General features: G+C 37.4%; 1 protein-coding gene across 1 annotated transcript in view; it reads right to left on the bottom strand.

The window, feature by feature from the left end:
* The window catches only part of ofcc1 (orofacial cleft 1 candidate 1), a 180,593-nt gene that overhangs the window by 48,178 nt on the left and 119,539 nt on the right, over positions 1-12,876 (bottom strand). Inside the window, exon 15 of the mRNA XM_051686771.1 lies at positions 7,877-8,036. Coding sequence (XP_051542731.1) covers positions 7,877-8,036 — 160 coding nt within the window. The remainder of the gene's footprint in view (positions 1-7,876; positions 8,037-12,876) is intronic.

Genomic DNA, 12,876 nt, shown 5'->3' with positions numbered 1-12,876 from the left:
TATGTGATAATTTTTTTTTAAATTGAAATAATCAGCAAAGTAATCTGATTACAATTTTGGAGAAGTCAATAGCAATTTGTAGTGGGTTACTTTTTAGAGTGACTTTCAGAACACTATTGGTTACCTGCAACTGTCACCTATTGTTATGCTCTAATCCTTTGAAACAGTTTTGTTGGTGTAACCTAATGCACTCAGGCTGATTCAATGATATTAAATAATATTTTTGAGCACATTTTTAGGTTACCATTTTTCCAGTGTATAATTACTATAGAATTTTTATAGAATGTGACTTATGTCAAAAGATAAAAGGACATTTGATTCCTCATGATATGACCCCTAAATTATAGAATTATAGTAGGATTATTTTAGAACTTGGCTAATTTAATAATTTGTTAATAGTTAATTTAATACTGACATTTAATAGTCAGTATTTCAGTACAGAATATTCATCAAATCAAGTCAGTTTTTACTATTATCAGCTTTAGAACTTTGGAATCTACATTAAATGCACAAAAAGTGCAGCATCTGTGTTCTCAGTCTCTGTTGGCGGACATAATCAGCTGAGAATGTTGCCTGAAAACAATTTCAATTTGTTTGGTCACTGAGGAAAAAAATGATATAGAAAACCTGATATTCTCACAAATCCCTGTTGCGCTGCATCTTTAAGCAATGTTCACCGGCTTACTGACCTGCCAATTTGTTTCCGCTGTCATACATTATGAGAGACAGCAAGAGAAAGATTGCAGGATCTACAGTATATGAGTTTAAACATGTGGATTCAATTTCACAGCTCCCAGCTGCATTTGTTTTGACAGCTGACTGTATGCAATATGTTCGGATAAAATTAAAAGAAATGTCCTGAACTCTGATAGAACCAACGTCCTGCTCGGTATGTGGAAAACAAGCCCTTTACAAAAACAATCATGGTGCTGCCATGTTTTCAGTGTGTGTGACCACACAAACTCTTGCTCACTTCTTAAGATAATGTTTTTTACTGATTAACCATCCATCATTGAATCCACCATGACCATAATAAAACACAAAGTTAAACAGGATCAAACCAAAAATGTCAAATGTGTTTTGCAAAAGCAATACTTCACCCAAATATGAAAATTCTGTCAAAATCTACTCACACTCATGTCATTCCAAACCTGTGTGACTTTCTGTCTTACATGGAACACAAAGGAGATTTTTAAAAATATCCTGGTCACTCTTTTTCATAAAATGAAAGAGAATTGGGACTGAGGCCGTCAAGCTAAAAATAAATAAATACATACATATACACCGATCAGCCACAACATTAAAACCACCTGTCTAATATTGCGTAGGTCCCCCTCATGCCGCCAAAACAGTGCCAACCCGCATCTCAGAACAGCATTCAAAGATAATAATCTTCTCACCACAATTGTACAGAGTGGTTATCTGAGTTACCGTAGACTTTGTTAGTTCAAACCAGTCTGGCCATTCTCTCTTGACCTCTCTCATCAACAAGACTTTTCCATCCGCAGAACTGCCACTTACTTGATGTTTTTTGTTTGTTTGTTTTTTTTGGCACCATTCGGAGTAAATTCTAGAGACTGTTGTGTGTGTGAAAATCCCAGGAAATCAGCAGTTATAGAAATACTCAAACCAGCCCATCTGGCACCAACAATCATCCATGCAATTATCTAATCAGCCAATTGAGTGGCAGCAGTGCAGTGCACATAATCTCATCTATGATCTCAGTAATTTAGATCGTGGCATTATTGTTGGTGCCAGATGGGCTGGATTGAGTGTTTCTGTAACTGCTGATCTCCTGATCAGTGTAAGTTGTTCATATGACTCATATGTGTTCATATGTGCTGTTTAAGTCTTCTGAAACTATATGATAACTTAATGTGATTAACAGACTGAAATGGAAGTTGAAAATCATTGAAAATCTTTACAATTATAATTTAACATCACTGAATCAACCTGAATACATTACATACACATAGCTAATGTTAAGGGTTAGATCAGGTAAAAATATCTCCTTACAGGAATAGTTCACCAAAAAATGAACATTCTCTCATCATTTACTCACCCTCATGCCATCCCAGATATGTATGACTTTCTTTCTTCAGCAGAACACAACTGAAGATTTTTGGAGGAATACTTCAGCTCTGTAGGTCTATACAATGCAAGTTAATGGGCACCAACATTTTGAAGCTCCAAAAAGCACATAAAGGCAGCATAAAAGTAATCTATAAAACTCCAGTGGTTAAATCCATATCTTCTGAAGTGATATGATAGGTGTGGGTAAGAAACAGATCAATATTTGAATAATTTTTATTCTGATGTAGAAGTGATTTTAACTCACATTCAGCCACCTACTGGCTGGGGCTGGTCAAATGTGGAGAAATTATGTCCTTTTTGGACTTTCTGAGTTTCAGTCACCATTCACTTGCATTTTAAGGACCTACAGAGCTGAAAGTTTCTTCTAAAAATCTTCATTTGTGCATGAGGGTGAGTAAATGATGATTTTTCATTTTTGGGTGAACTATTGCTTTAAGGTAACAATTGCAGATTAACACTTTTTACAGTGCACTATAGCTCTCCAATCAAATATGCCATCACTTAGCCAGAGGGGAACTCTGAGTTAAAGAACCTGGTTTCTACCAAGGTTATTTTTCGCAAAATTATTATTTTATTTTTTTTTGCTCCTCGCCTTTGGCTTGCTCACTGGGAGGCAAGCCACATTTGATCATTATTCAATTTTACCACACATTGAGGACTTTGAGACATTACAGTCCCCATTTGCTTTCATTAAATGGAAAAGACTGTTCCAGGATTTCTTCAAAATGTCTCCATTTTGTGTTCTACAGAAGAAGGAAAGTAATGTTTGGAACAACATGCGGGTAAGAAAATTATGATATATTTTAAATTTTTGTGTGAACTATCCCTTTAATGCCGCAAAGCAATAAATTAGCCTACAATAATGTGATGGACTTGTATGGTCCAAACAAATCCAGACGGCTCTCTCTGTCTCTCTCTCTCTTCTTTAAGCATTGTGTTATTGCAACACTTTCACACTTTGCTGCCCAGCAAAAGCCGTTGACCTTTTGTGCATGGCAGGCATGTCCCCTCTGCAGTCATGTCGTATTGAGGTCTGTTGTGTGGCTCGTGTAGCCCGGGGCCCTGCAGCCTCTGTGCACTGTCTACTAATAGCCTCCTGCAATTGAAGAAGCAGCTCTCAGAGCTAATGCAAGCAAACAGCGCGGCTGACAGGAGGGGAGGGATGGGGTGGGGGGGTCTGCAGGTGCCTTCCTGTGGTGACCCTTTCACATATCAGGGCAGATTCTGAGCAGGTTGCCCCCTCATTCCTGTGTTTATCTTCCTGTTTGGGGTGTTTTTCCAGGGCTTTCTCAGGCCCACTGTTGCCTGACAGCGTGTCCGGATTTTGTCTGTCATGGACCGCTAGTCAGCAGGTGATCTTTTGTATGTGCAAAAACTTGAGAATTTGGGGAAACGTATTAAATTGTACGTGCAACTGAACTGAGTGTCAATATAACATTTTTCAAATAAAATGCTGTAAATCACTTCAAAAACAACATATCAAAGCATGGTGCTACAGTAGCAACACCAAGGTCATGGGTTCATTTCCCATTTAATGTATATGGGTGAATCCCACAAAAACATGTCTAGTTCACTTAAAGAAATATTTCAGGTTCAACAGAGGTTAAGCTCAAGCAGCAGCATTTGTGGCATAATACTGATTACCACAAACATAGTTTGATTACATGAACTAACAATGAACAACATTTTTCAAGTCATATTAGTTAACATTAGTTAATGCACTAAGAAATAACATGAACTAACAATGAACAACTGTATTTTAATTAACTAACATTAACAAAGATTCATAAATGTTGTACAAAAATACATTGTTACAGTAATTGTTTGTTCATGTTACCTAATGCATTAACTAATGTTAACGAATGTTATTGTAAAGTGTTACCAAAAAAGCTCAAATCTGGGTTACAGTACGGCACTTACAAAGGAAGTGAATGGGGTCAATCTGTAAACATTAAAATACAAATGGTTTCAAAACTATAGTCACAAGACATAAATATTATACTTGTTAATGTGATTTTAGTGTGATAAAATCATTTCTAACCTTTTTTTCATTGCCATGACAACGTAACACAGTAAACCCTAAAACGACTGTAAAAAAAAAAAAAAAACAAAGATTAAAAAATGTACAGCTCAAATAGTACAATTTTAATTTAAGAATTATTGTAGGTCCATTGGTAATATTATAAGGTTCACATTTCTACCATTAAAACAACAAAAATTGGCCCCATTTACTTCCATTGTAAGTGCCTCACTGTAACCTCATTAAAGAACAAGAGGGACGTGTCCAATTTGTTTTTTGTTTTTTGTAGTAATCGATATTATGCCAAAAATGTTATCGACTGAGCTTAATTTGTATTGAACCCTTGAAAAAAAAAAAAAAAAAAAAAAAAAATATATATATATATATATTGTATACTTTCTTTATACAAAATACATTTACTTATTTTTCTTTTGTTTTTCAGATAAAATTTGACTACATCTTCTTGAGAGGTTTCAAGAGATTCACCCATATATCGATCAAATGTATAGACTGAATTCACTGTAAGTCACACTGGATAAAAATACCTGCCAAATGAATAAATGTAAATAGTCTCTTATTTATTTATTTATTTATATTACCGGTGACAGTATTTCATCCTTTCAACAAAGTCAGAAAGTTTGGAGTGAGTTCACACTGATGAATGTGTTGTCAGAGAAGGACTAATGTGACAACATGAGAAAAGGTCCCACGTAATAATTACAGATGGAGAGACAGAGAGATGAGTGCTGAGGGTGCACAGGAAGTGAGCGGCAGTCTGCTCGTCATTAGATCGTGTTTTCCCTCCTGCGACAGGTTGGGCCCCCCGTCACTTGTTTTGCAAAGCACCTTGGGTGTTCCCTAAATTCAGCCTGTGGAAAGACATTACGCAGACATGTGGAGACAAATAGCGCAACGGAGCGCAAATCTTGATCCGACTGAGTAGCGAAAACATCTCGGGGGCTATCAGCAGCCATTAGAGAAACGTTCTGGTGAATTACGGCGAAGATTACAGCGACGCCGGACTCCTCCGTCACTGTCACACAGCCGGTGACAAAACAGTTTGCGTTACCTGCTTAAGTGCACCACACATTAGCACCTCCCTTCCAGGTACAGTAATCAAGAAGGTGACGGCACGCAATTAATGAGGTCCATCTGCAGTGCTGGCTATACATAATTAATGAGCTCATTATCCACACACTTTGACTTTAGGCCCCTTTGCTAGAAATACACACTGCAGGAGTGCAGGCACAACGTAATGTCTATCTGCTGGTAATCACCGACAAATATTTCCAATGAACGGCTGCTAACGTTACACATGTGACTTAATGAAAGAGTAAATTTAAGAAAACACAGCAAAGAAATGTAGAGCTTTACACTTTAATGTTGCTAGCATATTGTGTTTCTTTAAATGTGCCTATTTCTTTATTTGTTTAATTCAGTGGTCTCTGTGATGCTAATGTGACAGTGTAATATTTAAAGACATAAGCAATAATGATTATCACATGGCCTGGAAGAAAATAAGTCATAAAATGAAGTTAATTAAAGAGTAAAAAATCGGATTACTTTTTATGATCGCCCCATGAAAAATACAAATTTGATAACAATAAAAGCCTGCCACTTGCAGAATTATTTAATGTGGATTATTTTATTGTTTTAATTTTTGGGAAGAAACACATAACTGATGAATTACCTGCACTTTAGAAGTTTGTTTTACTATTGCGATAGGTAATGTACATTATGTGAATGTATAAGGGAAAGCGTGTTTTTTTACAAAGTCTTTCACCATTTTAAATCAACTTTAAGCTTTTTTTTTTTTTTTTTTTTTTTTTGTGACAAATTAATTTAAAAAAAGTAATGCTAATCATACAAGACTTTGAGAAATTATGATTAAAATAGTTTTAGATACAGCATGTCACAATGCAGAACACTGTTGCTATTACTTGACATTTCAAATTATACTAAACACTGACATTACACAAAACAAACAGATCAATAGTAAATGTCAGTTTCCATAGGGGTTTGGAAACCCTTGTTTCCAGTTCATGCCAAGACAAAGCAGATGCCACTTTTACACAGTGTAATATTCATTTGTAATGATCAATGAATGTATTAACCATCGGCATTCACACAAGCTGCTGAAACATTCTGTGCCTTGGAATGTGTTGAAGTTTTCAAGTGTCCTGTGGCTCTATCTGTACCTTTAAATGTTTTGTACCCTCCCACCTCCATTCTCTGTTAATGTGGGTCTCATGGCCTCTTGTTATTAAAATCATGCCTCTTTCTGCCATATTAATTGGGTCCATAATAAGGAATGTGCTGGATTCATTATTTAATTTTAAGGGAACATTAGGAATAAAGTTTCTGAAATCTATTTTTAATGAAAACTACTACATCCTGACCTAATCATATCAAGCACGTTCGATCTAATTAAGGATGCCCAAAATCATTAGAGTTGCAAAATATTAGTTTCAGCTTTGTCTGGCTGCTCGCTCCCCATCCAACATCTATATACATTTCTTTATGCCGTATTGATAAATAGTTAATGATGGACAAATGACAAAGAATTTGCATGTAGGCAAATTAGTTTAATAGGGATATGTCTTTGCTGAGTTGGGATAGTGACCCTTTTCTCATAGAGAAATTGCCACAATAATTATGAAATAATGGCCCTAGCCCATCTTATTTAAATGAAAAATCGTCTGCCTGAATAATGTAAAAATTGTGAAATGCAATAACCCTAAATTTTCATCATGCTGGCAAATGTGTTTAATGTGTTCGCATTTTATCAGTTCAATAACGGGAAATTAGGGCTAATATGAGAGAAGAGGCTACGACTGGCTGCAGTTCTGGGCCAAGGCTTTGCGGAAAAGACACATATTCTGTGAATGCGTCGGCTAACTGAAGCTGTTTTCTCAATTACAATCTACACAACTGCATCCAATTAGTAGCACCTTTATTGCTAATATTGCCACAGCTGTAGCCGTAGTTTTTTATTTGATAACAGAAAGGGGGTCATTGCAATGGGCTGAAAAATATAATGAGCTTATAAGACATGCAAACATCTCAGATTTGAGCTAGAAATCACACAATGTCTTTTTAATGACTTGTTTGACAACATTTCTTCATCAAGAGCCTTAGAAAAGGAGTTGCCACCCAAGTTGTGAACCCAGTGTGTGTGTGCGTGTGTCTGAGCGTGTGTCCTCATGCATGTCTCTGTTGATTGAGCGGTCTTTCTTCTTAATGAAATATTGCTGGAAATTGATTTCCGTGGATTAATCAAGCCCAATTCCTGTTTGGATAATTAGCCCCTACTAATTAGACAAGCTAAAAACCTCTGTGACAAATTTTTGGCATTCAGAAATGTAACTAAATAGATCGCTATATCCTTTTATTCTCTTCAGTGTTAATTATAATGCATATTAGAAAGCTCAGTGAACAGTTGAGCATAATGTCAATGTGACGGTCCATTTCTGAAAACCATCACAAAGGCTCTCTTACTCATAAATGCTAGCGGGCATCGTATGAGCCATCAGACAGACAGAAATATTTTGCAGAGGCAATCTGATGGATTATTATCAACTACCATTTTGCCCATCTTCTTTAAAACCATTAAAGCGCCTGAGACTTGAGCTGAGCATTGCAACATTCATGCATTGTGTGCCAATGCAGCCCGTGGCAGCTACTTCACCTTCATGCAAGATGTTCTTCTCTCTGAAGTCCAACACTGCACTTCTGTAATGACGGAAAGTTCCTGACACTCACCTTGCGTCTCTCTCCATTGAAGCCTCTCCATTGCTCTGCCTTCTTCACAATGTAATTGAGCTCCTGGTTGGAGACCTCCATGTCATGTGGAATGAAGAACACTCCCTCAGCACTGTGGAGACGCTGGTAGATGTCTAACAGTCTCCCATCATTGTGAAGTCTGTGAAACAGAAAGTATTTCACGCTTAATTTTGTAATAGCAGAGTGTGTGTCAATGCTCTTTATTTCTGAATAAACTGGTTTGACGCTACCAACTTCAAACTGTTCTGCAAGAAATACTTTAACCAAAAATGAAGATTCCATCATAATTCACTCGTCTCCCGACAGCATATAATTTTCTTACATCTGCGAAACACAACATGAGATGTTAGTGCAAATGTTTGAGCCGCTGTTGTTGTGCACTATATTTCAAGTCATACGACAGCTTTGCGTGATGAACAGACTGAAATTTAAAATGTTATTAATCCAATATCTTCTTCTCCATCCTAGTTCTTATATCTCATTTGCGCTTGTGTTCAATTAAAAAAATGGCACCTTAAGACACGTCACATTAACTATTTAACCACTGGAGTCGTATGGATTACTTTTATGCTGCCTTTATATGATTTCAAGATTCAAAGTTCTGGTCACCATTCACTTGCATTGTATGGACCTACAGAGCTGAAATATTCTTCTAAAAATCTTCATTTGTGTTCTGCAGAAGAAAGAAAGTCATACACATCTGGGATGGCATGAGGGTGAATAAATGATGAGAGAATTTTCATTTTTAGGTGAGCTAACCTTTTAAAGTAGTAATATTTTGAGAATAAAAGTCGTAATATTATGAGAATAAAGTTGTGGCATTACAAGATTAAAATAGTGTTTTGAGAATAAGGTCTATCGAAAAAAAGCTATGACAAAATTTTCATTTTTAGGGAACAAAAGTTCCTCTAAAAGTGTGGGTCTTTCTTAAGTGTTTTTGCAAAGCTTTCACTCTAAGTAAAGTGTTGGTTGTAGAGTTCCACGAGAGTCAAAACCAGTTGTATGCCACCTTGTCACATCCTGGTCATTTTGCTGTCGAGGTTGTTAACATGTGACGAACAGCTCGCCTGACCTTTCCAACACAATGGAATTCTGATGAGCTTCAGCACGGCAGAGAAGCAGGCCCGACCCATCAATGTCAACTCACACAACAGAAGCGACTCCAGTCTACGGTAGAAGGGCCGCATAACAGAGAAGGTTTGACACTTTTGTTAAGTAATTCCGGTAGTTTCTTCTCTCCCAGTGCTAGGGATGCTACTTTGAAAATGTAGCTTCCCGAGCAAGAAACTACTCAAACTCTAAAGAACTTAAACTACAGTCGAGCTTCCTTTTGACAAAGTAGTAGCTACACTGAAAGCTACTAACAAAAGCTACTGTCACTGAGCTACTGTCACCCTACTGAAAATGTAAATTTAGTAGCATTACTAATTTTCTGTTTCTCCCCAACATACTCCTACATTCAGCTCGAGTAACTGAGTAAAAGTCAAACCTCTAGTGTGTTTAAAACCTCTGAAATAAAGCCTCTGTTCTCACTTACGGTATTTCAGAGAAGGTGCTGCGACTAACTTTGAGAATCAATGAAAAGGGGGTAATGCTGAACACTACAAACACAAGGCTGTGTAGGAGGCTTGTTTTCTCATGTTTTTGTGAGATGGTATTCTCTTCAGATCTTCATACAATACCTACATTCGGATGTTCTTCAGAGACATTTTCGAAGCTGAGCCAATACTGAGTGTCTGTCTGGTGAGGAAGTCTTGAGTCATATGACCACAGCCGTGTGGTTATTGATTGAGTGTTAAGGTGGCAGAACCTCAGACGTCTCTCATTCTCAGTGCATGAGTCAACGGCCATGAAAACAAACAGCTTGGCTTCTCTTCAAAACTCCCTGACCCCCCACCATGAAGATGAGATTCTTCTCGCTCAAAGGGTAATGAGCGCTCCCGAACAGGCTAACATCAACCAACGCAACATATAAAAGAAGAGATGCAGAGGAGCTTTTTGAAATGTAATGATCCATTGTTCTACCAGGGGAAAGAAGCGAGTGATGTCTGCTTGACTAAGGCATGTTCACACATGACCTATGCACACATGAATATATCAAGATAACTCATTCATGTATGAGCAAGATGCACAGTAATGCCAGGCTTAAGTTTTCTTTTTTGGAGGGCTTTATTTACAAATGATACATACACTTGAGAAGCCATTAAAAATAAAACACAGTCTCTCAACAAAGTGTACATGAACTATATTTAGTAGAGTTTGCAAAAAAAGGTTTCACTATTATGATTAGGGCTAAAAAACTTGACATAGGCCAGAAATCAACCACTTGGGAACAACACATAGCACCCTACTAACAAGCTATGCCCTAGCAACTGCATAGCAATGCACTGACAACCATTCAGAACACCTTAGCAACCACATAACAACATTCAGGCAACCACCCAGAACACACTAGTGCAGGGCTTTTCAATTACTTTCTTGCGGGGGGCAGACTATCCAGTGGCGAACTTGAAGGGAGACAAACATTTTTCCATATTTATCTTAGCTGGTACTTGCAATGTTTAACATGTTAAACATTAAAAAAATAAAAATAATAATAAAATAAAATAAACATTATTAATACTGTTTATTTACTGTACAATAAAAATAGTCAGGAGTATTCAATTAACTTTTTTTTTTTAGGTCTGGCTGAAGAACAAATATTACTTCATAACCTTAAATAACAAATAGGTTTTTATCAACTTTACTTTGAAAATGATGATGATGTTCAGGATTGAGAACGCTGACACAGTTGTATATAGAACTTGGCTGACTAGATCTGCTATGCTGCTGCTACTGCAGAGCAAGTATGAACACTTGCTACTGCCAGAACATACACATACATAATGTGTTAGCATGTGGACATGCTGCTGCACAATTAGACATACACAAAATCACCATGTTGCAGATCTAGACCGTTGATGCTGGAGAGGAGGAGGGTTTCACACCAAAAAAAACCCTAAAAACTCTCACAGCACGCTGCAGTGAAACCGGTTTACTTGCAAAACTGAGCAATTTAAATGTTAGACAGAGAGAGAGAGAGAGAGAGTATGCAAGTTGATTGATTACATGCCAAAGGACCTATCAGCTTTCACCATAAAAGCTGATTGGCTTAAAACATCACATGTGAGCGAGCCAAATTGCTAACAGATAACAAGTTCAAAAAACATAACAGTTTGCACCATGAGTTTCATGACTGAACTTCAAGCCATGTACATTAGGCGTGACTTTATGGTGCCTTGTGAGCACTGTTTTCTTTAAGAGGTGCCAACTAAAACGCTGTCTGTGCAGTCATTTACTGACTGGGCAGCAAGACCTTAGGGTTCAGACAAAACCTATGATAACTCTTTGAGCACATTCATTGGCTTGCAACATAAGTCATCCTCTGTGATTACACAGCCTAAACCAATACCCAGGGATGGGGGGCAATTTATGTGCTCTTCACAACCTTATATTGTTTGGGAGGTTGTCCTGAATCTCTCCCTGCGTCCCCACTCCGGGCAAAATCCAGACTCCAGGCAAATGAGAGTCAGACATGTCCACTGCTATTCATCAAAAAATGTCCAACATTTCCTGAGCTGTTGTCAGACATGGCTTCAGGTGGCCTTCCAGTAGAACTCCATATGCCTGCTCTTCAAATCAGAATGTGGACCTGGGACAGCAGCAGGCCAGCAGGGCCGACAAAGATGCGCAGGAGAGGCAGATCCTAAGACACACTCTGTATCTATTTGATCATCCTTATACAGGCTTGTTAACACGGTACTGTACCTCACTGCTGCAATGAGCTCTTTTGAAGATCTAAGAATCACTTTTTTGCCAGAATCTGAGATTTCTAGTTTTAGAGATTTTTCTGCCCTAAAAGTGTCTGGGAAGCAAAAACCGTAAGTCCTAGAGACAAAATTTGGCAGGATGGCCCAAATCCCAAAATGGGCAAGAAGCAAAATTCATACTTTTCCAAAATCATCATACACAGTTTGTCCCATTTGCATGAATGTTTGCATGTATCATCTAGTGACCCTCATGACAAAAAGTTATCAAAAGATTTTTAATTAATCAAATTGATCAGAAGGTAGGTTGATAAGTGAATTGTTTCTTGTTGCAGGAAGTGCGTAGACAATATATTTTAACTTGGGCTGTCGATTTAACACGTTAATTTAGTGAAATTAATTATATAAAAAATGAACCCTAACGCATATGCAAATTCCGTAATAAAAGTATGTATTTTCCAATCATGCGAGCAATTCAAGCTTGAAGTACATCTTTTTCACGAGCCGTTTCAATGGGTGGCAGCACACCTCAACAAACCTCACAAGCAGCGCATTCACAGAATGAGAACTGCTCACTAAGGAAGCACAACAGGTGGTTGAAGCACAACAGACTACAGGAAGATTGAGACACGATTTTCAAAGTTTCCACTACATTTAACCTGACACAGCATCCTAAAAATGTGGCGTTTATGATGCTAAACACCATTGAGAAGCTCCATATGCTTCCATCTGAGGCACATGTACAATTAAAAATAACGCAGACAGAACGAACTCATACTCTGACAACTGGACACATTGACAAACTCAATGCAAAACAGATTGCTGTCAAGTCTTGTTCAATGATATGAGAATAAAAAAAATAAAGTACATTGAGTTAAGCCACTTTTAGTATTGTCTTTGCTTTTATTCATCAGCCACAATAATGCAATTTATTTCAAACTGAATTTCAATCAATATTATGTATTTCTTATAGGCCCTACATTAAGCCTGTCGCGATTATTAAATAACCATCTGATCTCAATTATTTGATCTAACCGCGGTTATTTGAGACAATTTATTTAGAGAAGATTATTGAAATTCCAATCACATTTTAATGCACAAATACACTGTATAATTGCCATGAACGGCGCCTTTGTGTGTCATTCAGTCGAACTCCGAATCCAAGCATCACTG

This window comes from Myxocyprinus asiaticus, chromosome 44 (assembly GCF_019703515.2).
Source record: "Myxocyprinus asiaticus isolate MX2 ecotype Aquarium Trade chromosome 44, UBuf_Myxa_2, whole genome shotgun sequence".
In the NCBI taxonomy this organism is placed as follows: domain Eukaryota; kingdom Metazoa; phylum Chordata; class Actinopteri; order Cypriniformes; family Catostomidae; genus Myxocyprinus; species Myxocyprinus asiaticus.
The sequence above is the reverse complement of the archived record's forward strand: the minus strand, read 5'-3'. Positions and strand labels throughout refer to the sequence as shown.